The following is a 26,002-nucleotide window of genomic DNA, read 5'->3' as shown; positions in this document are numbered from 1 at the left end:
TCCTGCTGTGATGAATCAGTGCATAGGCCATACCCATTTTTAGTTATATTTCCTTTTGGCATATAAACATGTCCTCTCTACTCCTTTTGAGACTAAATTCTCATCTGTACTCAGAATTATCTATTTTTGATAATCATTTTTGTTCTCTTTATTTACCTGGGGCTATCTCTTGTATTTGGAGGGTTTTCTCAGATGTCTGGCAAATTCTTGGTTGTCTAGTCATATGTAAGAATGTGATGCCACTGGTGGGATTTTGTATGTGACCAAGGCTTGTCAACTGGTGGGCTTGGCTTTAGAGTAGTTGGGTAGGTAGGCTGGGGTCATGCTGAAGTGTATCTAAACAACAGAACCAAGATGATCGTCTCAGGGAATTTACAATTGTTTTGAGAAAAATGTCCTCAAATTTTACCTACCAATGGACTCATGTCCCTGTGGAATATAGAGTGTGTGTGTAAACGGGGATGGGAGGCACTATAGATCCTTCTGTATAAACTTTCTATGAGTCTTTTCAGTGCATGTGTATCTCTTCAGCTTTCCTTTGCCTCCCACTCTTCATCATTACTTGGGCTTCCATAGGTCCAGACTCTTCAGGGTTCCATAGGGATACTCCCTCCCTTTTCAGCTGTCCTCCATTCACATGCCCCTGCCTTTCAGCTTCCCCTGCCAGACTTTATCAGTTACCATCTTCTATCCTGTCATGCAGAAGTTTGCTGACATCACTAGCCCACTGAGGACCCGTTACTAATTCTCTTTGTTGCAATGGCAACATTTAACAAATTTTATTACTATCATTTTGTGGAGGGGGAGGAGATAGACATGTGGACAATCTGTTAGCTTTGACTGGAAATCTTCCACCTGTCTTTTAAATGCTGATGTGCCAAAGGAACAAACCTAGGAAAAATCTGTTAATGAGATAATATGACATGTTTAGCTCACATTTCTTCACCTGTTTGGAAATTAACAGTTTAATTGAAAGGACAAATATTCTTTGAGTGTAGCAGTTTCTTCATCCTGATGGGCACACAGGTCATATAAGAGGAATACCACTTTAAATTCTGGTAGAATACAAATGAACGTATTGTTCAATAGGACAAGGGCCTCTGAGAGTCTGGGAGACATAGGCTAGGGTAATTTATGAAGAAAATAGTTTTTATCCAGTGAATGGCCAGAACCTGAGAACAGAATAGGTAGCTACGTTTAGTTAGAGAATGGCAGAACAAATCTTCATTTATTATTTACAATGTGTCAGATATAGAGATACACAAACCTTGCCTGTGGGTAGTTTAGCTTTTAATTTATTAATAATATTTTTGATTGTTTTATGTATTTGTTCCCCCATCTCCATTAATTTCACTGACTTAATTATCTTCAGAAGATAATTATCTTTATAAGATAATTATCTTAATTACCTTATTTTAAAGAGAAAATTAACTTAGTAAAGGTTTATGCTTCCATGACTGTGATAAGCTGGTTGAGGCTAGCTTAGTTCCCACCTTCTGGAAAATGCTGGTGTGCTTCCACCTGGTGGCATTCAGCAAGCACTGCAGAACAGAGGAATACGTTAACCACTTGGCTTCTCAAAGGTCTCAGTTATAGCTTAGGAACCCTCAACAATTTATGAGAGCCTTCTGCTGTACATATGAATTTACACATTTATTGTTTCACAGTTGAAGGGTGGACTATGTGCTGGGGAGAATGAACTTTACAACTGTAATTGAAAGAGAGTAGAGGTGATAGCAGAAGATGAAACCCCCAAATGTCATACCTGCTACCTGAGTGGAACTCACTAGTAGATATATATATATTTATACACACATATAGTATATACCTAGTATATAAATATACACTAGATATATAAATAGAAAGTATATATGTGTATTGAAGTGCAAAGAGAAGCATGTGAATAGTCTCCATCAAATGCTTGCTGAATATATAAAGCATGTTAGGAACTATACAGAAAACAGACTGGAGTGTTGAGCTACACTTAATCTCAAGCCTCACTTGCAAAATTTTGTATCCATTTGAATGGACATTCCAAACCATCTCAGAAATAGAGGGAGACTGACTTCCCAGGCCAAAGAATCTGAATATTTAAAACAAGCCACTCAGTCTCTCTTTTGGACACTGAGATGGGGAATTAGCATGATGCAAAGAACATCACGGACTGTATTTTCCCATGTAAGTAAATTGTATTATGTTCCAAAGCTTATTTTATTTATTTAGTTTTTGGCTTTTTCTCACTTTCTTTTTTAAAATTTTTATTGGAGTATAGTTGTTTTACAATATTGTGTTAGTTTATACTGTACAGCAAAGTGAATCAGCTATATGTATACAATTATCCCCTCTTTTTTGGATTTCCGTCTCATTTAGGTCACCACAGAGCACTGAGTAGAGGTCCCTGTGCTACGTAGTAGGTTCTCATTAGTTATGTATTTTATACATAGTATAAATAGTGTATATATGTCAATCCCAGTCTCCCAATTCATTCCACCCCACTTTCCCCTTTGGAATCCATACATTTGTTCTCTATGTCTGTGTCTCTATTTCTGCTTTGTAGATAAGATTTTTTTTTCAGATTCCACATATATGCATTAATATATGATATTTCTTTTTCTCTTTCTGACTCACTTCACTCTGTATGACAGTCTCTAGGTCCATCCATGTCTCTACAAATGACACAAATTCAATCCTTTTTATGGCTGAGTAACATTCCATTGTATATATATACCACATCTTCTTTATCCATTCCTCCAGTTGATGGACATTTAGGTTGCTTCCATGTCCTGGCTATTGTAAATAGTGCTGCAATGAACATTGGGGTGCATGTGTCTTTTTGAATTATGGTTTTCTCTGGGTAAATGCCCAGTAGTGGGACTGGTGGATCATACGGTAGTTCTATTTTTAGTTTTTTAAGGAATCTCCATACTGTTCTCCATAGTGGCTGTATCAATTTACATTCCCACCAGCAATGCCTGAGGTTTCTCTTTTCTCCACACCCTCTCCAGCATTTATTGTTTCTAGATTTTTTTGATCATGGCCATTGTAACCTGTGTGAGGTGATACCTCATTGTAGTTTTGATCTGCATTTTTCTAATGATTAGTGATGTTGAGCATTTTTTCATGTGTTTGTTGGCAATCTGTATGTCTTCTTTGGAGAAATGTCTATTTAGGTCTTCCGCCCATTTTTTGATTGAGTTGTTTGTTTTTTTTTTGATATTGAGCTGCATGAGCTATTTGTATATTTTGGAGATTAATCCTTTGTCAGTTGCTTTGTTGGCAAATATTTTCTCCCATTCTGTGGGTTGTCTTCTAATTTTGTTTATGGTTTCCTTTGCTGTGCAAAAGCTTTTAGGTTTAATTAGGTCCCATTTGTTTATTTTGGTTTTTATTTCCATTTCTCTAGGAGGTGGGTCAAAAAAGATCTTGCTACGATTTATGTCATAGAGTGTTCTGCCTATGTTTTCCTCTAAGAGTTTTGTAGTGTCTGGCCTTACATTTAGGTCTTTAATCAATTTTGAGTTTATTTTTGTGTGTGGTGTTAGGGAGTGTTCTAATTTCATTCTTTTACATGTGGCTGTCCAGTTTTCCCAGAACCACTTATTGAAGAGGGTATCTTTGCTCCATTGTATATTCTGGCTTCCTTTGTCATAGATTAGGTGACCATAAGTGCATGGGTTTATCTCCCAAAGTTTATTTTAAATAAAATAATAAAAATTCAGCTATGTTATAAGGCTGATTTAGACTTTTCGTCTCAATATGTCTAGAGACTGTACAAGTATTAGAAATGGATACATGAAGATAGTGTCACAAATGCATGTTTCTGACCCCCTTCATACTGAACTCCTGAACTGATTTAAGCAATCAGATATAAAATTAGTAGAGTATGTTTAAAAATCACAGTGAAGGGTGAGTTATGGAACAGAGACTGAAAACACAGTATCCATAAGAGAGAAAAATGTTCAGAGATAGTCTGAGGCTTCTTAGAAGACAGGCAATAGTGTTATTCAAAATATAGAAAACCTCAGTAAATATTGGCAATTATGAGATACCTATTTGTTCTCCATCTGAAAGGCAACAGTTAAAAAGTCTGATAATATCCAGGTGTTTGTGAAGGTTGAGGAAATGGGCACTCTGATATTCACAGGAATGCAGAATTAAGGACAATTGTGCATTACTAAGTTTTAATCTATTCATACTTTTTGGCCTATTATTTTTCTTAGCATTTCTAAGTACATACATACATACAAAAGGATGACCATTTTTGTACTGTTTGAAGTAGAAAAACCCACAATATACCTCAGTGTTCATCAACTGAAGAATAGTTAAGTAGATCATAACACATCAACACTGTAAGATATAAGCTGTAGTTAAAATAATGAAGCAAATCTATGAATGTATCTGTTGGGCATACTGTTCAGTGAAAAAATCAAATTGCAGAACCATATGTAAATATGATGTAACTTTAGTAAAGAAAAACTAAGTAACAAAGCTATGTATATCCGTGTGCATGTGTATTTGCATGTGTACGTAGCTGTTTGGCAGGACACACATCACACAGACGTGGCTAGGGATGAGATTGGGGTGGAGAGGATAGTAAAGAAGGACTTCTGCTATGTCTTTAACATGTTTTACAATGAAAGTACTCAAGAATTACTTGTTATACATTTAAAATAAATGGTGGTTTAAAAATATTCTAGGAAAAAGAGCAATAAGAAGGAAAGTAAGGGTGGAAGAATTTATAAGTTTACAAATAACATTGATTGTGGTCCAAAGAGGAGAATCCAGAGAGTCAGCAAAAGCCTGGTTTTGACACACTCATACTGTTTGTGGAAAGCATGAGGCATCTTAATCAATTGAGAAACTCTGCTCTAACTGACATAAAGTCATGTAGGATATTAATTCCTTTCCCAGTATCCCAACCTACTAGTATGCTAATACAAAGCAGGCATCTAACACTCTCTAGACCCAAGACTTGGAAAGCAGCACTGCAGAAATGCAGTCTTCAGAAGCACGTGGCATGATTACTCTGTGACTTACATATCCCTTGACTTTCCTGGATGCAAAGCTTAGCACTCTGCTGATGATCACCATGGCTCTCTCCTGCATGTACAGATTATCTTCACTCATCCACACAGCCATTTCCTGTTGAAAACACAAGAACTATCCTAGAGCCATGGTGTTTCCATTTCCACAGGTCCCTTTCTTCTGATCACCAAGTCAAGGTTCCCCATGTCCTCCCAATGGTTTCACACCTATCCTATATTAATTTTAAAAATATGACAATAAGCTGGTATATTACTGTCTAGTATAATACTTCATCTGCCATATAGCTACACCTGGGTTTTATTTTATTTAATTCTGTCCAACAAGTATTTACTAATATCCACTATAACAGTCACTTTGCCAGGCATCATGAAAAGTTTAACATGAGGCTATGAGGCTGATTATCACCAGTTGCTTCTCCTTCTCTTTTTCTTTCAAAATACATATTCTCTCTTTTTTTAAAGCCATAAGATCTGATTTGCAGTTTTAAAAAAGAATCAAATGTTATTTGATCCCGAAATGTCATTTTATCCCAGAATTGCCTCTGTAAATTTACCATCCAGATATTTTCTGACTCATGGTTTAGAGTATATTCCTGGAGCCAGCTCGATGAGAAAGTTCTTGCTAATTTTGTTTCATTGCTAAATATGGTCTGTCTTGCTGTAGCTTCTACCTGTTTGTTCTAAATCCTCAGATGCAGGGACATATTTACAACCTTGGGGAAGGAAGAAGACTGCATATGCCTTACATGTTAACCACCATTAGTAGACTTCTTAAGACAGATTGTTGGAGTCCTTAGTATTTATGCCAATGGTTGGCCAAATCTCATCCCCTTCTCTTGCTCCCATTGTGTAAAACTGTTCTGAAGTTTGTTTCCTAGGGCAGAAGAGTCTCTAAATCTCAGGGGGCTCAGCCTATTCCTTTTCCAGGAGTGAGGGTCAACTCTTTTTGAGGATCAGGGGAGTTTGTAGATGTGGTAGGTATAAGAACAAGGTGGTTAAGTAACAGGCTCCCAAGTTAGAGTAGGTCCTCTACTCATTAGATGCACACATTATTTCTCCTCTCTCTGCTTCCATTTCCTTATCTGCAAATGAGACAAATAATTTTAACTTTCTCATAGGGTTATTTTAAGGATTAAATTTAAAAACCCATATATTAAGTATTCAGCTTAGTGTCTGACATAGAGTAAATCCTCAATAAGCAGCCTAGGGTGGTAGAAAGAGCACACATGGGGAGAGGGTTGTAATAATGGGGTAATAACGAATTTACAGGATTGTGAGGTTAAAATGTTTTAAATGCATGGAAAATATTTGGCTAAAATTAGGCACAAGTTACCTTAGTATATTTTATTATCCCCCCCATTTCTCCTAATCTTCATATATACCAGTTCTGCTTCTTTCCTTGAATGTATTTTATGATTTGCAAATCCCATGATTCTCATGGTACAGTAAGTAAATCTAGTTTCTCAGTATTTTCAGACAGCTTCCTCCTGATGCCGTCATGTTAAAAATGCAAAATTAAAGGCCATAAAATGTCCAGATCAGTCTCTGTCTCTGCCTGGCACATTAAAAATACAGTGAAATCTTGGATGTGAAAAGTAGGGTTATGGATGGTTATTAGAACTTCCTTTGATACTGTTGTGTCCATGAAGATAGGATGCTCATGGGATTCCCTAGCCCAGGGTTGTTAGGGAAGAACATGCATATAGATATTATCAAAATATGGCTCATTGTTAGGTGGACCTGAAGGTGGTTTAGGCCAATCATCGTATGCTCTGCTACCCCGTATTGTGTTTACTCTTACATTGCTACATAACCCTTGGCTTCTTAAGTGTCTGTTGCCATTCTCCCAAAATTGGATTCTTAAAATTTTGTCTCTGTAATTCAAATAAAAGGAAGTGATTTTATTTGGGAGATAATGACACATTCTGAAAGGTAAAGAAAAATTTTCAGCTGCCAAATACTTGAAGGAGATGTAAGTATGGCAAATGGTAAATAATAAGTAAAATATAGTATACCCTTTAGATTTATGGCAAGAAAATGAGACTACTTATTTTCCCTTTACCTTTAAGATTTGAAGTTTGTAGAGGTCTTTAGACACTAAGATCAGAAGAGTGTCCTCAAATATGTTTAAAATGGTTCGGTATAAATTCTGAAAAACAAGAAATTTGCACAACCAGCCAGCCAGCCTTAGATAAAGTTTTACCAACGCCTATAGTTTTGCCTGCTGGGGTCCTGAGTTCTCCCCATAAACTGAAGGTAAGAAAGGAGAGAGGTAGCTCTGGAGATGAGACCTCATTCAATACAATATGCCATAAATTGCTTTAATACCTTGCGGGGCAAGTGAACTGTGTAGCTATGTTGAGAAATAAAACCCACAGATGTTGCTGATCTTACTACAGGATTCTTCCTACCTCCACTTTTCTTAGCTCCTATTTCCTTCTTTGCAGCACTTGCCAGTAAACTTGCTGTTTTTGTCAAACAAATTAACCAAAATCTCTTCACCCATTTGTTCCTATAGATCCTATACAATCCTTTAAATCCCATGGGTTATAGAATTCACAAGGAGTCCAGGGATAGAGATTAGTGCTGGAATATGCTGTTTATCTATTATATCTAAAAAGAATGAAGGAGAAAACAAAGATTACAACTTTTGGACAGACTTTCTGTGGGATTGCTGTGGTGCATGACGATGTCTCATTATGACTAAAGGAAGCAAGTCTTACCTCCAGGTCCTCTTGGTCATCCTCATTCTTCCCAATTTCTTTCACTTTGTCAAGACTTGGTATAGCAAATGCCATTTTAAAGGACAACTCTACTATCTTCAGTTGAGTTTCATATTGCAATAAGGGATCCACGAAGCTGACAAGAAAAAGGTATAATTATTAAATTGAGGAAAGAACAGATACAACCTAACTTTAGTGGTTTTCTCTTAGTTTAAGAAGCAGTGTACTAGAAAATGAGGCCCAACTTTCGGCTTTATATAACATGGGTTTTAAATATTAGTGTAAAAATAACACTGGTGCTTTAAATATAAAGGAATCATATTTTTTGGTAAAAATCATTTATAATCTGTTATTTAGAGTTCATAATATATTTCTGCATAGACATAATAATATAGAGGGTGGTTACCTACCCAGCCAAGCCCGTAAAGCCATGCTGAGATTTAGGTAGTTGAAATATATTACTGCCACATTTTCTCTAGTCCATGATACTATGTTTCTTACATTTAATGTTTCTGATATTGGGATACATCTTCCAACTTATGGCAAAAGAAACCTTCCCATCAGCAGCTAAAAAGATAAGTTTTGACACAGCTATTGTTCCTTCAATAAGTGTGACCTGCATAACAGTGCCTCCTGATTTTTTTGTGTTAAAAATATATTTTTTTAAAAAGATGGTAATATAGTTGGTAAGGTAGGAAATCTTGTGCTGAACTCAGAATCTTTTTCCTCTACTGGAGAAGACCTAAATATCTGATATCCATTGTTTGAAACGGCATTTCTTGGATTATATTAGACAATTTTCAAATCTTGGGAAGATTGATTTGACTTATTCATGGGCTCCAATGGATTTTCAGACTCTGAACAGCTACCTATCAAAAACTTCCAGTAGTATTTTCAGTTGTAGGTTTCTAGACATATATGATTTTGTTTAGAAAAATGCAAAATTAATATTTTGATAAAATAGAAAATAGTGTCTTTTAATGTACTTTGAAATCATATTGCCAGTCCTAAAAATGCTAAAATGGTCCATGTCATGAACAAGGATTAGGAAAATAGTGTGATACTCTGATGCCATTCATAACTGCTGATGGACTAAAGAATCTTCCCATTTTAAGTGTGAAGAAGGCTGAGAGTCAGATATTGGTGATACTAAAGAAAGTCCAATGTAAATATATAGGTCAACACCGGCAATTATCAGCAAGTATACATTGTTTTTTGGGCTACATGTAATTGGTTTTCAGAAGAACAAGTATTAAATTACTAATGTGTTTTACAAAAAATGACATCTTAGAAATAAGAATGGCAGTGTAAAGCCTTTCTTATATTCCAAGATATATAACCAGGTGGTATAGAAAGAAACTTGAGAAGAAAGAATAAGCATCCCTCACAAATTACTCTATGCTTTTGTTAAATTTTTGAGTGAAATGTTTTTTCAGATATTAGAGTGAAGTGAGAAGTAGAGGTAAGCCAAATGTACTAAAATATTTCTTGAAAATGTTTTATTTCTTCCTATTATGAAGCAATAAGTATTATATCAGTAAGCAAAATTTTTACAAGTATAATTTCAAGAATCACAATTGAATAAAGGAAAGTAGATGCCTCCTAATAAAAGCATGGGAAAATTATATTAAACATGATCAGAAATAAATCAGGAGGGCTATATTAATATGATACAAGTCTAATACAAATGAAAGAGTATTAAGAGAGATATATGCAATTATTATAAAATAATAAAAGACATAGTTATTAATACAAAAGCCCTCAAACCACATAGAAACCAAATTGAAAAATTATTAAACAGAATTATTAAAATATGTAATAACTTTATGAAAAATTATTAAATTATGAAAGATATAAGGAGAAATAGACACACAGATATAGGAGATGATTAAGCATTCAATTATTAGTATATGGTAGATAAAAATTCTGCAAAAGGAGAGACCTTTAATATAATTAATGAGGAGGTATATAAATTGTATTAATTGAGATAACAAGGATTATCTTTTCAGATAATCATGGAATGCTGACAAACATTTACCATATACTTAGCCATAGAAAATTTCAAAATATAAAAGGATATATATTTCGTTCTCTAATCACAATGAGAAGTCTATTTTAAAAATTAGAAAATTCAAAGTACTTAAATACTGTCAAGACTTTTTTCTTATTTAAAATGAGGGAAAAATAATAAACTAAACATATAATTTAAGATTTTAAAAGGACTAAAAATACAACCAAAGACATGAAGGACATAAGCAAAATAAATGCATTATGAAAAAAAAAGGAAAAGGAGAAATAATAGTATAATGGCAAGTTTAAAAAAAGATTTAAAAGATAAATCATAGGAGACTACTACAAGCAACTATACGCCAATAAAATGGACAACCTAGAAGAAATGGACAAATTCTTAGAAAGGTACAACCTTCCAAGACTGAACCAGGAAGAAATAGAAAATATGAATAGACCAAGCACAAGTCCAGGACCAGATGGCTTCACAGGCAAATTCTATCAAATATTTAGAGAAGAGTTAACACCTATCCTTCTGAAACTCCTCCAAAAAATTACAGAGGAATGAACACTCCCAGGCTCATTCTATGACACCATCATCACCCTGACACCAAAACCAGATAAAGATATCACAAAAAAGAAAATGACAGGCCAATATCACTGATGAACATAGATGCAAAAATCCTCAACAAAATACTAGCATACCAAATTCAATAACACATTAAAAGGATCACACACCATGATCAGGTAAGTGGGATTTATCCTAGGGATGCAAGGATTATTCAATATTTGCAAATCAATCAGTGTGAGACACGACATCAATAAATTGAAGAATAAAAATGATATAATATCTCAATATATGCAGAAAAAGGTTTTGACAAAATTTAACACCCACTTATGATAAAAACTCTCCAGTAAGTGAGCATAGAGGGAACCTACCTCAACATAATAAAGGCCATACATGACAAACACACAGCAAACATCATTCTCAATGGTGAAACACTGAAAGCATTTCTTCTAAGATCAGGAACAAGACAAGGATGTCCACTGTCACCACTATTATTCAACATAGTTTTGGAAGTCCTAGCCATGACAATCAGAGAAGAAAAAGAAATAAAAGGAATACAAATTGGAAAAGAAGAAGTAAAACTGTCACTATTTGCAGATGACATGATACTATACATAGAAAACCCTAAAGATGTTACCCGAAAACTACTAGAGCTCATCAAGGGATCTGGTAAAGTTGCAGGATACAAAATTAATGCACAGAAATCTCTTGCATTCCTATGCACTAACAATGAAAGATCAGAAAGAGAAATCAAGGAAATAATCCCATTTACTATCACATCAAAAAGAATAAAATACCTAGGAATAAACCTACCTAAGGAGGTAAAAGACCTGTACTCAGAAAACTGTAAGATACTAATGAAAGAAATCAAAGATGATACAAACAGATGGAGAGATATAACATGTTCTCAGATTGGAAGAATCAATATTGTGAGAATTACTACACTACCTAAAGCAATCTACAGATTCAGTGCAATCCTTATCAAATTACCAGTGGCATTTTTCACAGAATTAAAACAAAACATTTTACAATTTGTATGGAAACATAAAGACCACAAAAGCCAAAGCAATCCTGAGAAAGAAGAATGGAGCTGGAGGAATCAGGCTCCATGACTTCAGACTATACTACAAAGCTACAGTCATCAAAGCAGTATGATACTGGCACAAAACAGAAATATAGATCAATGGAACAGGATAGAAAGTCCAGAGATAAAACCATGCACCCATGGTCACCTAATCTATGACAAAGGGGGCAAGAATATACAATGGAGAAAAGAGTCTCTTCAATGAGTCGTCCTGGGAAAACTGGACAGCTCCATGTAAAAGAATGAAATTAGAACACTCCCTAACACCGCACACAAAAATAAACTCAAAATGGATTAAAGACCTAAATGTAAGGCTGAATACTATAAAACTCTTAGAGGAAAACATAGAAAACTCTTTGACATAAATCATAGCAAGATCTTTTTCAATATACCTCCTAGAGTAATGAAAATAAAAACAAAAATAAACAAATGGGGGCTTCCCTGGTGGCGCAGTGGTTGAGAGTCCGCCTGCTGATGCAGGGGACATGGGTTCGTGCCCCGGTCCGGGAAGATCCCACATGCCGCGGAGCAGCTGGGCCCATGAGCCATGGCCGCTGAGCCTGCGCGTCCGGAGCCTGTGCTCCACAATGGGAGAGGCCACAACAGTGAGAGGCCCGCATAATGCAAAAAAAAAATAAATAAATAATAAATAAACAAATGGGACCTAATTAAACTTAGCTTTTCCACAGCAAAGGAAACCATAAACAAAATGAAAAGACAACCCTCATAAAGGGAGAAAATATTTGCAAATGAAGCAACTGACGTGGGATTAATCTCCAAAATATACAAACATCTCATGCAGCTCAATATCAGAAAAACAAACAACCCAATCAAAAAAACTAGGCAGAAGATCTAAATAGACATCTCTCCAAAGAAGACATACAGATGGCTAAAAAGCACATGAAAAGCTGCTAAACATCACTAATTATTAGAGAAATGCAAATCAAAACTCCAATAAAGTATCACCTCACACCAATCAGAATGGCCATCATCAAAAAAATCTAGAAACAGTATATGCTGGAGAGGGTGTGGGGAAAAGGGAACCCTCCTACACTGTTGGTAGGAATGTAAATTGATACAGCAACTATGGAGAACAGTGTGGACATTCCTTAAAAAACTAAAAATAGAGCTACCATATGATCCAGCAATCCCACTCCTGGGCATATATGTGGAGAAAAACATGGTTCAAAAAGATATATGTACCCCAGTGTTCATTGCAGCACTATTTACAATAGCCAGGACAGGGAAGCAACCTGAATGTCCATTGACAGATGAATGGATAAAGAAGGTGTGGTATGTATATACAATGGAATATTACTCAGCCATAAAAAAGAATGAAATGATGCCATTTGCAGTGACATCAATGGACCTAGAGATTGTCATACTGAGTGAAGTAAGTCAGACAAAGAGAGACAAATATCATATGATATTGTTTACATGTGGAATCTAAAAAAAGTGTACAAATGAACTTATCTACAAAACAGAAATAGAGTTACAGATGTAGAGAACAAACTTATGGTTACCGGGGGGTAGGGAGGAAGGGATAAATTGGAAGATTGGGATTGACAGGTACACACTACTATATCTATATAAAATAGATAACTAATAAGGACCTACTGTATAGCACAGGGAACTCTACTCAATAATCTCTAATGGCCTATATGGGAAAAGAATCTAAAAAAGAGTAGATATATGTATAACTGATTCACTTTACTGTACACCTGAAACTAACACAACATTGTAAATCAACTATACTCCAATAACAGCCACTTCCAAAAAAAAAGCAAAAGAGTAAGCAGAAACTAAATAATAATTAATAAAGACTAAATTAGTCAGAAAAAGAAGTAAGCTATTATATGAGTTTAATAGTAACAAAATTTATTTATATTATTAAATTATACAAGTATATATGAAGGTATAACACATGTAAATCTTTATGTACCAAATTATACTTGGTCGAAATATGAAAAGCAAAATCTATAACAAATTTTAAAGAATAAAGGAAAAACTATTATGTGGGAGATTTTTAGGACATTTAAGTAGACCAAAAAATTAAATTAAAATATGGAGAAGGGGATTCTAATCCAGGGTCTGCCTTTCCATGAACCCTGTAAAGTAATATAATACAGTATGCCAAATTTTGTTTATATGGATCTATGTATACATGTATGAGTATCTTCTAGGTGACTAGGCTTTGACAAAACACTTATTAATAAGTGCAGTTCTTCTGGAAAACAAGTTGACACAATCGAAAGCTCTAAGAAGGTTCATCTCATCTGCATTACTTTGGGTTCAGGGGAAGCAGATGCCAAAACAGGATTAGAAGTACAAGAGATTTCCAAGAAAAGGAAGGAAGGAGGAATAGGGTAGGAAGAGTCTTGGACTGCAGCAAGTTCCAAGGAGGGTTCAGCTTGGCTGATGGCGATGCCTCAAGCTGAAGTCACCCATTGGAGTTACTTGTCCTACCATTCTGGGTCATTGGTGAGATCAGCCTACAGGAAGTGACACCTCACAGACCGTGCTGGTAAATCTATACACACAGCAGCTTGAGCTGTTGACCAATGAGGATTCCCCCACAGCAGGGCATTTTCATGGTTGCCTATCACCTAAATCAGGAACCTCACTTTCAGAATAGTATTTCAAGGAAGTAGTTCAGAGCAGATACAATCTTTTACGTACCAGGATGATTATCATAATGTTGGTAAAATATAATATAATTTAGAAAATGTCAAAACTTTGGAATATTCCATTGCCATTAAAATGAAAATATTTTACAGAGAAATTAAAAATTAAGACAAAGCAAAAATGAAAAGTAGTATAGAAAATTGAATGTGCAACCTGCTTATGATTCTGCAGTAGTTAAATGATCTGCCTATTCATGCAATACAGAAAGATTTAAAAGAACATGAGAAAGAAAGAACTAAGAGTTGCTGAATTAGGGTGGTGGAATTTGGAGTAACTTTTTATTTCTCATATTTTTGATATATATTTATTATATTTTTAAAAAGGTATTCAATCAGTGATATGAGAGCATTAAAGCTTATTATACCTGGAGTTCATGGCCAGGATCATGGCTTGATTGCTTAACAGGCCTGAGTATGCATCCCATAGGCTGGCAGCTGTTTGCGCCTGTAAGTACCAGGAGAGAGAAAAGAATCAATGATGACAGACCTGTGGGGCTCATAACATCATATGTAATTCTGTCTTTTACAGAAACCAAAGGGACCAAATTGGACTTGAAATATAAGCCCAAGGGTTTATAGAAGTGATGAGACCAGACAAACTATAATTTAAACCTATGCGTGATACTAAATGCTGGCCTTTTACAGCCAACCACTGCGCTTATATAATTAGCATTTCCAGTCAAAAATTTATTAGGAATGCTCTTTACCAGGTGCCCTCCTATACACCACTCTAACCATTAAGTGCAATCTGCTCAGTGTGGAGTCTATCTATAAACATACCAGCAAGGTGATTTAAATCAGACCTTACTGAAAAATGTCCAAACTCACACTACTATAGAATGGGAACCATGTACAGGTCAATGTGTAGCTGTCTAATATAACTATTTAAATTTATAAATGATAATAAATGGGATTCCATTAAGAATCTCCGCTTCTTTATTCAAGAAGTTGGAGAACTGGAGAAGACCTAATAGAATAGCACCTCTTTTCTTCTGCACATCCCACTCTTGTTCATGCAAGCCTCTGTAGCAATGTCACTTTCTTGTATCAGGCCCATTAATGCTGTTTATAGAAATTCTCAGCCTCTATTTCTGAAATAGCTCAAAGTTCTGTTTTAGGTACTGCTGTATAATAATGGTATTTCAAAGGGAATTTATTCCTCTAGTGCATGGCAAATGACTGCCCCTGAATACTTCGCACATTAAAAAAAAAGCCCTTCTCTGTTTGCTAAGTGCTGCGTTGCTGACTCCAGCATTGAGTGCCCTGTGGGATCTATGTTTTGCCTCTGTGGAGTGTAAGAGCAATCTTGATAGATAGAGCTATATGCCTGTCTATTAAGATGGTGTTGTGGACTGCGTGTTAGAATTTTGAGAAATTTCGATGTTGAAACCCTAACCTCCAATGTGATGATATTAGGAAGTGGGGCCTTTGGGAGGTGATTAGGTTTAGATGAGGTCATGAGGGATAACCCCTGTGATGGGATTAGAGCCTTTATAAGAAGAGACATGAGAGCTTGCTTTCAATTTGTCTCTCCACCATGTGAGGATGCAAGGAAAGGATGGCTGTCTGAAACCCAGGAAGAAGAATCTCACCAGATACTGAATCTACCATTCTTTGATCTTGGACTTCCCAGCATCCAGAACTGTGAGAAATAAATTTCTGTTGTTTAAGCCACCCATTCTCTGGTACCATGGTAAACCAGCCCAAACAGATGAGAGAGTCAGAGAAACTTCCTGATTGGGGATCTGAATTAAAAAATGGCATCTCCCCACTAGGGATAAACATCCTTCCATGACCTTCCTGGGAGTCATCACACTGATCATTGTCTAACACCTCTTCTCTGGGCTGTGCTCAGACTGAGTGGTTCAGAGGACTTATTCTCCTTTCTCTAAAATATTAATATCTAGCATTGATTCCTAACAATGCCAAACATGATTCTACTTAATCTTGAGAGAATAATTCTTTGCTATGTTATTTATTAACATACTGCACATTATTATTACTTAGAGAGCATGGAATCTTCTATATGACAGACAACTCTCACTGTAACATGGAAGAATACTGGTGATTGGTCTGTTTTGGAAAGACATTTTTGTCCTTGTCACCACTTTCATTTAATTTGCCCAGAAATCTACTAGTTGTGTTTCTCTGAGCAGTGACTAACTGAACATTTTGTTTGATATAAGCAATGATCCTTTGGCAGTATTGTTTCAATGGGAACTTTTCTTATAGAATATGTTCTAACTGGGCTTGAGTCCTTAGAAATTAATTTGTAACACTTTAAATTTAAAGCACTGATTCTCAACATTGGCAGTACATTAAGGGGTTAAAAAATATTGATTTTGATTCCTGGGCCACACCTCCAGAGATCTGGATTTAATAGGTCTGTATTCAAGACCAGGCATCAACATTAAAAAAAAAAAAAGCCTTCCAGAAAATTTTGATGTACGGCCAGAACTGAGAAGCCATTTTTAAGCCTGTAGCTTGCTTGTACAGTAATAATCGTCATTAGGTTGACATGGACCTCTGCCTCTAATAACATGGACCTCTGCTTCCTCTCTGTTAGCTAGGATCTCTCTTTTTCATGGAGCCAAATTTGTTACCACAAATCCATCAGCAGTTTATTGTTCTGCCCATATTACTTTAGCATCACATCTTTTGTTGATTCACTGATTTACAGCAATATCCCTTCCTTGTTATAAGCATGCTTTCACCTGTGCCATATATACTGCTAATGTTTATCTAATTCCAAAAGCCAGTGCACACATTGATAAGCAGTAAGGATTGTCTAACATGTACAGACTGATTCTCCAGTGGTGTCGGTATAGGGAGTTATAGGATTTAGCCAGGAATTTCACCTGCTTTTCCCAATTAGGCTTTTTGTTATTGTTTCAAATATATAACATGCTCACCAGTGTTCCCAGAAATTCTTCAGTGCCTCCTCTGGGGAGATATGATTGTCATTCTGGCTTTAACTTCTATTATATGGATAAGTTCTCTTTTATATCATTTTCAATGACTCCTTAATCACTCTGGGTCTTCACTGGAAACCCGCAGTAACTGATAAAATGGTCACAATCTGGTGGCGCAGTGGTTAAGTATCTGCCTACCAATGCAGGGGACACGGGTTTGAGCCCTTGTCCAGGAAGATCCCACATGCCTCAGAGCAACTAAGCCGTGTGTCACAACTACTGAGCCTGTGCTCTAGAGCCCACGAGCCACAGCTACTGAGCCCGTGTGCCACAACTACTGAAGCCCGTGCGCCTAGAGCCTGTGCTCCGCAACGAGAAGCCACTGCAATGAGAAGCCCGCGCACCGCAACGAAGAGTAGCCCCCACCCACCACAACTAGAGAAAGCCCGTGCACAGCCATGAAGACCCAATGCAGCCAAAAGTAAATAAATTAATTAATTTAAAAAAATGCTCACAATCCTGGAAATTTGTACTTTGTAATATATTTCATAACACTGGATTCTAGGGCCAGTCTGGTGGGCCTTAAGCTTCCATATTTATTATTTTGGCTTTGTTCTCTAAACTATCCATGTGCTTTTTATATATATCTTATATCATTGACATTTTTTGTTCAATATCGCTTGTCATTCTTGGCCAGAAGAATTGGAGTTGTGCCAACTTGACTAGTTTCTTAAATCTCAGATGTTTCAAATCACATATGGATAATGTGTCTTTTCTTATGCCACCTTAGCCAGGGAGAAAATGGTATTATCATAATAATAATTATTCTGAGGGAATTTGAATTCCCTCTGGTAATTCCCAAACTATCCTGGGAATGTTCAAAGGGAGCCATGGACTTGGTCTTCTAGAATACTATGTGAGTCTGAACTTTTCCCCTAATCTTAGCTCACTAGAATGTCTCCTTTCTCTGATAATAGCAAAATGTCAAAAGTTCAGAGAGATGGGGCATCTGAATTGATGGCATGAATAGCCAATGCCCTTACCTCTTAGGCTTTCTCCCGTTGCGGAGCACAGGCTCCGGACGCGCAGGCTCAGCGGCCATGGCTCACAGGCCCAGCCGCTCCACGGCATGTGGGATCTTCCTGGACCAGGGCACGAACCCATGTCCCCTGCATCGGCAGGCGGACTCCCAACCACTGCGCCACCAGGGAAGCCCCCTGCAGGTAGTGATTGCTGTTGCTGATGCTCTTGTGTCCCTACCAACACTGCCAAGGCCTGATACTGAGATAGGTGAAGGCTACACCCAGAGTAAATTCACTGCCTACTCCCAAATCCAGTTAAATTATTTTCTACTACTGCAGAAAGCACCAGAACCAGCGTAACTACACTGTGCACTCTCAGTATTGTAGTTCTTAACAGTTTTTACTTGTTCTTATATTCATTCCTTGCTTGACTTAAACTCTGGGGAAGATTGATGGGACAAATTCCTGAAAGAAAGTTACTGTGCTGTTATATTATATAGAATTGCCCTACTCCTTTTTTTTTCTAATTAATCATTCTCTTTAAACTAGTTTTGTGCCTCCACTGTCTTTCCTTAGAAAGTTCTTTTCCAGGGAGATGTGAGGCCCTCATCTCTGCACACTACTGGAAAAGCCTACTTCACCAAATCTCCAGACATTTTAGGGTCTTAGCATCAACATATCTTGGCTCATGAGGGTACCCCAAATACACACTTCCCTCATCAAAAATCCTTTGCCATCCTTACAAATCTCCCCTCTCCACCAAAATCTTGTTATGGAAAGATGAAGAACCAAATATAATATCTCTGCAAGATTGAATCCCCAGGATGCAGACATTTTCAGTTGATCATCAGATAGTTGTTTAGTGTCTACTATGTACTAGGTGCTGTGTTAAGCAGTGGGGTTAGAATAGGGGCAAGACAGATAATTTCTGCCAGTAATCTCATGGGAAAGCAAACTTGAAACACAGGAAATTGGTAAGTATTCAACAAAAGAGGATTTATAGGGATGATTAAGAGAAGCTAAACTAGCAGAGGGTATCAAGGAAAATTTGTTTTCTGAAGTTTTAAGCTCAAACCTAGAGATTATGGGGGTCAGGAGAGCAGAAGAAGAGTTTTTCAAACAGAAACACTATGGGTTAAGGACTTGACTTGAGAAAGGGTTTGTTGCATTACAGACACGGTTCTCAACCCTCACTGAGCCTTAAAATCATTTGGATCCCTTCTAAAAATACAAATGCCTAGACTTCACCACACACAAGTGAATCAAAATATCTGAAGATGTGGCCCTAGCAACAGTATTTTTTATAAAAATCTCCACACATAATCCTAATATGAAGCCAGGATTGAGAACCATTGTATCAGGACACGAAAGGAAACCACATGGATGGTGCAAAGAGAGTAAGGAGAGTGGAAAATCATGGGGCCAGAAAGGTTGAATTACAGATGGTCCTTCTGTGAGTAATAAAGATTACTACTTATCTCTGAGGACCATGAGAGGCATTTAATAGAAGGAGGGACAAGATCACAGGGCTGCTTTGTAGAAATTTGATTGAATATGATGAAATTGTTGCCAGGAGAATGTTACCGAGGCGAGAGATTGTAACAGACTAGGATTAGAATACTGGCAGTGGAAAAAGAGAGATAAGTAGTGACTGGTAGCAATATCAAATGCTGCTTAAAAGTCACACAAGAAAAAGAAAAGTATTCTTTGGATTTGAGACATGAAAGCCACTAGAGACCTAGATGGGAGTAGCTCAGTAGAGGGTTTCTGTAGATGCTCAGGCTGGCAGGTCATCATGCTGACTAATCAGCTCAGGTCTCACATCTGGATGTGAGGTCCTCAGTTATCTGCAGACACAAATGAACAAAGAGAAAGACTCTACTAGCCAAAGCTTACTTTTCCTTTTTTACATGACCAAAGTCAACAAGTGAGACTGTCAAAAAAAGGGAGATTATATAATTGAGGCAAAACCATTTGTTTCCATTTCAGAACCATGTGTGCTGGGTACAATACTTGTCATTTTACTGATTCTGGTGTGACATATTAATACTCATTGAAACTTGATATTCTATGCCTAGAGACCTTTACCTTTCTCTTTATCATTTTTCTCTGCTGGATTTCTGTCCCTTGTGCTTTCTTTGATTTCTCTACCCCAAACAGAGAAGCGAGCACTTCTGTTGAGCTGCATTATTATTGATGGCCAATAGAGTATACTCTCTTGAGATAACTCAAAATTTATAGCATGACAGTAAAAGCAGAGAACCTCTACAAACACAGAGACCCAAATATCTCTCACTTCCTTAATGGGGAAGTTTTCCACTTTTTTCATTGTGAACAGCAAAGAGAGGAACTTTTTTAAAGCTTAGGTATACATGGACATCATAGCCAGGTAGTATGTCCAATATCACTGCCTAGTAATATCAACCTAGTAGTGTGTTGTTGTTTTATTTTATTTTATTTTTAAATTGAAGTATAGTCGATTTACAGTGTTGTGCCAATCTCTGATGTACAAAAAAGTGACTCAGTTATACACATTCTTTTTTTTTAATATTCTCTTCCATTTATGGTTTATCACAGAGTATTGAATATAGTTCCCTATGCTATATAGTAGGACCTTGTTGTTTATCCATCCTATATACAATAGTTTACATCTGCTAATCCCAGGCTCCCAGTACTTCCCTTCTCCACTCTCCCTCCCCTTTGGCAACCTTGTGGAATCTAGAGTGTTGTTTTAAGTCCAAGTCTCAATGTGACTTCATTCAAAAACTTGTTGGTGACTGCCTACTTTGGAGCCTTATATTCATAAATATCCATTTCAATATCTGATAGAATTCCGCTGATAAAGCTTACTGGTTTCTTTCCCTCTCATCTTTTTAATATAATTGTATAAACCCTCAGAACTAGTAATACATGGTATTATTAGTATGTAAATATAATTTTAAAAACTCTGAGCAGAATAGGTGATGAAAACCATCATGTTCACATCAACTTCAGTGGTCTAAGAGGATGAGGATTCCTAGTTACTCTCTTACTTTTCCAAGCCTACTTAAAGCTCCTTTCTCTAATATATCCCTAGTTTAGACCTGGATTAGACCTCTGAGTTAGGTCATAATGGATTATTGTAATAACATAAACATTCTTCACAACTCTTCTATGATATCCATTGAAGCCCGAAATTTTTATTCCAAATAATAAGGTTTAGCCAGCTGGTGATGCAGACATTGTTTCCTAATCCCCACATTTTAGAAAGGCCTATAGAACAGCCATTTATTTTGGAACAATTTCAAGTCAGCTTTACCCAGTCCATCTAGGACTTTAATTTGCCATCTGTTATGCCTTTTATTATCCACTTTGACAATATTAATGTTATCTATAGACACTAATAATTCTGGATAGGTCATATTAACAAACTGCTTCTCTATTCAGTATCAAAAGGTTCCCCTTTAAGTGAATAGATCTCTAATGGGAAGAAAAAGTCTTTATTTTTATACTCATTGGTCAATGTTATCTGGTTGTTGGAAGTGATAACACTGACTTAGCAAGTCTAACCCACGGAGAACCACAAACATTTCAGTAGGTAGTCTAGTGACCCTTGAAGGCAAAATAGAGAGTATTAACTCAGTGATTATGTTAATATGCACACATTAAAAAAACTTCCACATTTCTTTTTACTATTACTATTGGGTAGACATTTAACAATAGCAGTTAGAATGAACCACAAAAGTACATTTTAATTATATGAATACCTAAGGCATTAATCTCTCCTCAAACCATCCTCCTAGAGCATTATTTAAACTGTCTTGTCAGTGAACATTCTGATGTGCCAGATCACTAATACACACACCTCAATCCATCCACAAGGAGAAACTCTTTGGTTCTGTCCTGAGTTGATTCTTCAGTATGTTTTCATGTGTCTCAGATCAAAGCCATGAGATCTTGGGATTTCTTAGAATGTCACAATACAATGCCTAACTAATAGTAGTCTCAGAAGGAAAGAATGAAGAAAACATAAGGAAGACAATTTTCCAATAAATAATGCAAGATCTTCTCAAAGATAAATGGCTGGAATCTTTAGACTGAAACATGAGTAAGTGCTTAACATATTTGAATAAAAAATACACCTAAAACTATTTTATGAAATTTCAGTCTAGGCAAGATGAAGAAAAATCTTAAAGGCTTCCAGAAAGAGAAAACAGGTGACAAAAGCTAGAGAATCAGATCATGATCAGATTTTTCATTGGTTATACTGGATACCAGAAAAAAATGTGTTATGCCTCAGATTTTATTCTTTAGAGAAAATGATCTGCAACCTAGGGAAATGGCTGGAATCATAATTGATGATAGCTGTTCTTATGGTGGTATTTTAAAAAACTCATCTATATTGCATCATTTTAAAAAATGGAAACATAGCACTTTTGTAAAACTAAAAAAGCATTTAAAATTGATCATATATCCACTTCACAAACAAAAAATCTCTAAGTTCCCAGAGACAGAAATTGTGCAGGTCACATTCTGCTGCAATAATGGTATGAGATTATATGTTAAAAATAAAAGAATGGAATAATGGATATTTATATGCAAAAAGATGAATTTATATTCCTACCTCACACCTACACAAAAATAACTCAAAATAGATAATAGATCTAAATCTAAGAGCTAAAACTATAAATCCTTTAGAAACATAGGAAAAAATCTTTGTCACTTTTGGTTTAGGCAAAATTTCCTTAGATATAGTCCCCAAAGCACAGTCAAAAGAAAAAAAAGATAAATTGGACTTGATCAATACTAAAACTTTTTGCTCTTCAAAAGACACAATTAAGGAAAGGAAAAAAAAATCAGTGTACTGGGAGAAAATATTTGCAAATCATATATTCTACACTCAATAACTGTAAATCTATAAAATACCCCTAGATAAATGATTAAGAAATATTTAAGGTATACATGAAGAAAAAACTTTACTGAAGATTCACGTAAGTGAGAGAAAAAAACATGTTCCTGATGACAAGACAATAGTTTAAATAAATTCTCCATAAACTAATCTATAAATTTATACAATTCTAATCAAATGCCAAAAGATATTCTGGGAGAAATTTCACAAGCACAGTCCAAAATTCTTCTGAAAGTGTAAATGAGTAAAGTTAGCCAATACATTTTTTTCTTTTCATTTTGAATTTTATTTTTATTTTTACACTGCACATTCTTCTTAGTTATCTATTTTATACATATTAGTGTATATATGTCAATCCCAATCTCCCAATTCATACGTTTGTTCTCTACATCTGTGTCTCTATTTCTGCCTTGCAAACCGTTAATCTGTACCATTTTTCTAGATTCCTAGATTTCTAGATTAACACATTAACATATGCATTAATATACAATATTTGTTTTTGTTTTTCTGACTTCACTCTGTATGACAGTCTCTAGGTTCATCCATATCTCTACAAATGACCGAATTTCGTTCCTTTTTATGGCTAATATTCCATTGTATATATGCACCACATCTTTATCCATTCATCTGTTGATGGGCATTTACGTTGCTTCCGTGACCTTAGCCAAGACATTTTTGAAAAAGAGGAATAACTGTATAGATTCGCCAAATTAGATGCAGAAAGAGTTTGTGTTATATAGCCGAACTATCTATAATAGTTTAAAAGTGTGACAGTTTCTTTATTGCTGTGATTTGGTAAGATAACATGGACTATTCTGGCTGAAACCAAAAGATTCTGCTGAAGCTGCTGCTGCCACCTGTCAAAGGCATTGATAATGTTGCTAGTGCTTGCTGATGGAGTCCCATTACTGCTGATACCCATTATCAAGTTAACTGGCTTATTTTACTTAGCATAATACCCTCCGGGTCTATCAGTGTTGTTGCAAATGGCAAGATTTCATTCTTTTTTAGGACTAATATTCCATTGTATATATGTACCACATATTCTTTATCCATTTATTTGTGAGTGAACAATTAGGTTGCTCACATATCTTGACTACTGGAAATAATGCTGCAATAAACATGGGGGACATATATATTTTCAAATTAGTGTTTTTGTTTTCTTCAAATAAATACAAAGGATTTGAGTTGCTGGGTCATACTAATATAATATTGTAATTCAACTATATTTCAATTTTAAAAGATAGAGAAAACTAGGGTTGCACAAAAGATGCTCTCACTTCATAGCAAAAGCCACAGGTGACCTCATTCACTCTCACCATTTTAGCCACTCATTTTTTCTCTCTTTTTTACAGCAGCCTCATCTTTCTGGGACTCAGAAACTGGGACTGTGCTATTGCGAGATTCTTCCCCCTCTTCTACCAGCCCATTGTCCTTGAATCACACTATGCACCTTAATAATATCTTCACACAAGATATGTTCTTCCCTTGCAGGCTCTTCCTTCCTGGTAGTTCTGTCTCATCTGGAGTGGTCCAGACATGCCCGAATTCTAGCAAGAATTCAATTTAGGCTCAAATTGTGACCTCTACATGAAACAAGTTTGTCCCATGAACCATTTGACCATCTCCTTTCTATTGACAACTATTTTGCAGCCTAAGTCTATGTCATTCTCTTGAATATAATTTGGTTTTTGGACTTGATCTTGTCCATAGCTAAGTGAAATATAAACCCTGATTCTGAAAAACAAATTAAGAACTGAAATTGTAGTGCAGTTTTAACCTTCTTAGGACCATATTCTTACTTTACAGGCTTAGCAACTGTCTTACTGATTCCTGCTATGCCTCCAGAGATAAATTGGTGTCTAATAAACTTGTTTCTGTAATATAAATGGCATAAATTAGCTCTTTATGTTTTCTAGATTTCCTGTTCACTTCATATTGTCAGTAACACTCTTCATCACTCTATTGGCAATGACTGTATTTAGACTATTCTATTTCTCTAACAGTGTATATATTCCACTAGGTCAAAACAAAGTATATTTATTTCTCACTGATGGCAAATCTCCACTTTGCAATCCCTACTAGGAATGAAACAAAATAAAACAAAAAAGAGTTTCAAATTCACACAGTAAGATACTTTGCTCTCTATTAATTTACTTTATTAATTAAGATCCCTCTTCCCCAGAGAAATAAAAAGGGACTGGGGGTGGCTTAGAGGCAAAGACAAAAATCCAATGATATAAAATTAAAATAAAGATAAAAATTAAGATAAAATTGATGATTTGAGGATGAGGGACATTCACAGACATACATAGTAAACAGCACCTTTACAAGAGCAAGAGATGGATTTCAAATTTAGATACAAATGCATAGATTGATCCAGTGATGAAACTTAGATTATCTATAGAAAAATCTTTTTGAATAAACTTTTAAAGCCTTATACCCATTTTGTTTAAACATTTAAAAAAATAATGCACAGCTGTGGAACAAAAAACACATTCGCAGAAAGATAGACAAGATGAAAAGGCAGAGGGCTATGTACCAGATGAAGGAACAAGATAAAACCCCAGAAAAACAACTAAATGAAGTGGAGCTAGGCAACCTTCCAGAAAAACAATTCAGAATAATGATAGTGAAGATGATCCAGGACCTCGGGAAAAGAATGGAGGCAAAGATCGAGAAGATGCAAGAAATATTTAACAAAGACCTAGAAGAATTAAAGAACACCAAACAGAGATGAACAATACATTAACTGAAATGAAAACTGCACTAGAAGGAATCAATAGCAGAATAACTGAGGCAGAAGAACGGATAAGTCACCTGGAAGACAGAATGGTGGAATTTACTGCTGCGGAACAGAATAAAGAAAAAAGAATGAAATGAAATGAAGACAGGGCCTTCCCTGGTGGCTCAGTGGTTGGAGTCCGCCTGCCGATGCAGGGGACACGGGTTTGTGCCCCAGTCCAGGGGGATCTCACATGCCATGGAGCGGCTGGGCCCGTGAGCCATGGCCACTGAGCCTGGGCGTCTGGAGCCTGTGCTCCACAACGGGAGAGGCCGTGACAGTGA

General features: G+C 36.1%; 1 protein-coding gene across 1 annotated transcript in view; it reads right to left on the bottom strand.

Moving 5' to 3' along the window:
* Positions 1-26,002, bottom strand: part of MROH9 (maestro heat like repeat family member 9) — a 92,267-nt gene that overhangs the window by 54,613 nt on the left and 11,652 nt on the right. Inside the window, exons 3-6 of the mRNA XM_007458145.1 lie at positions 14,477-14,556; positions 7,769-7,904; positions 7,108-7,194; positions 5,038-5,142 (exon numbers count right to left, since the gene is read on the bottom strand). Of these exons, the coding sequence (XP_007458207.1) occupies positions 5,038-5,142; positions 7,108-7,194; positions 7,769-7,904; positions 14,477-14,556 (408 nt within the window). The remainder of the gene's footprint in view (positions 1-5,037; positions 5,143-7,107; positions 7,195-7,768; positions 7,905-14,476; positions 14,557-26,002) is intronic.

The sequence above is a fragment of the Lipotes vexillifer genome, unplaced genomic scaffold (assembly GCF_000442215.2).
Source record: "Lipotes vexillifer unplaced genomic scaffold, Lipotes_vexillifer_v1.1 scaffold189, whole genome shotgun sequence".
Lineage (NCBI taxonomy): Eukaryota > Metazoa > Chordata > Mammalia > Artiodactyla > Lipotidae > Lipotes > Lipotes vexillifer.
This window is presented reverse-complemented; position numbering and strand designations above follow the sequence as displayed.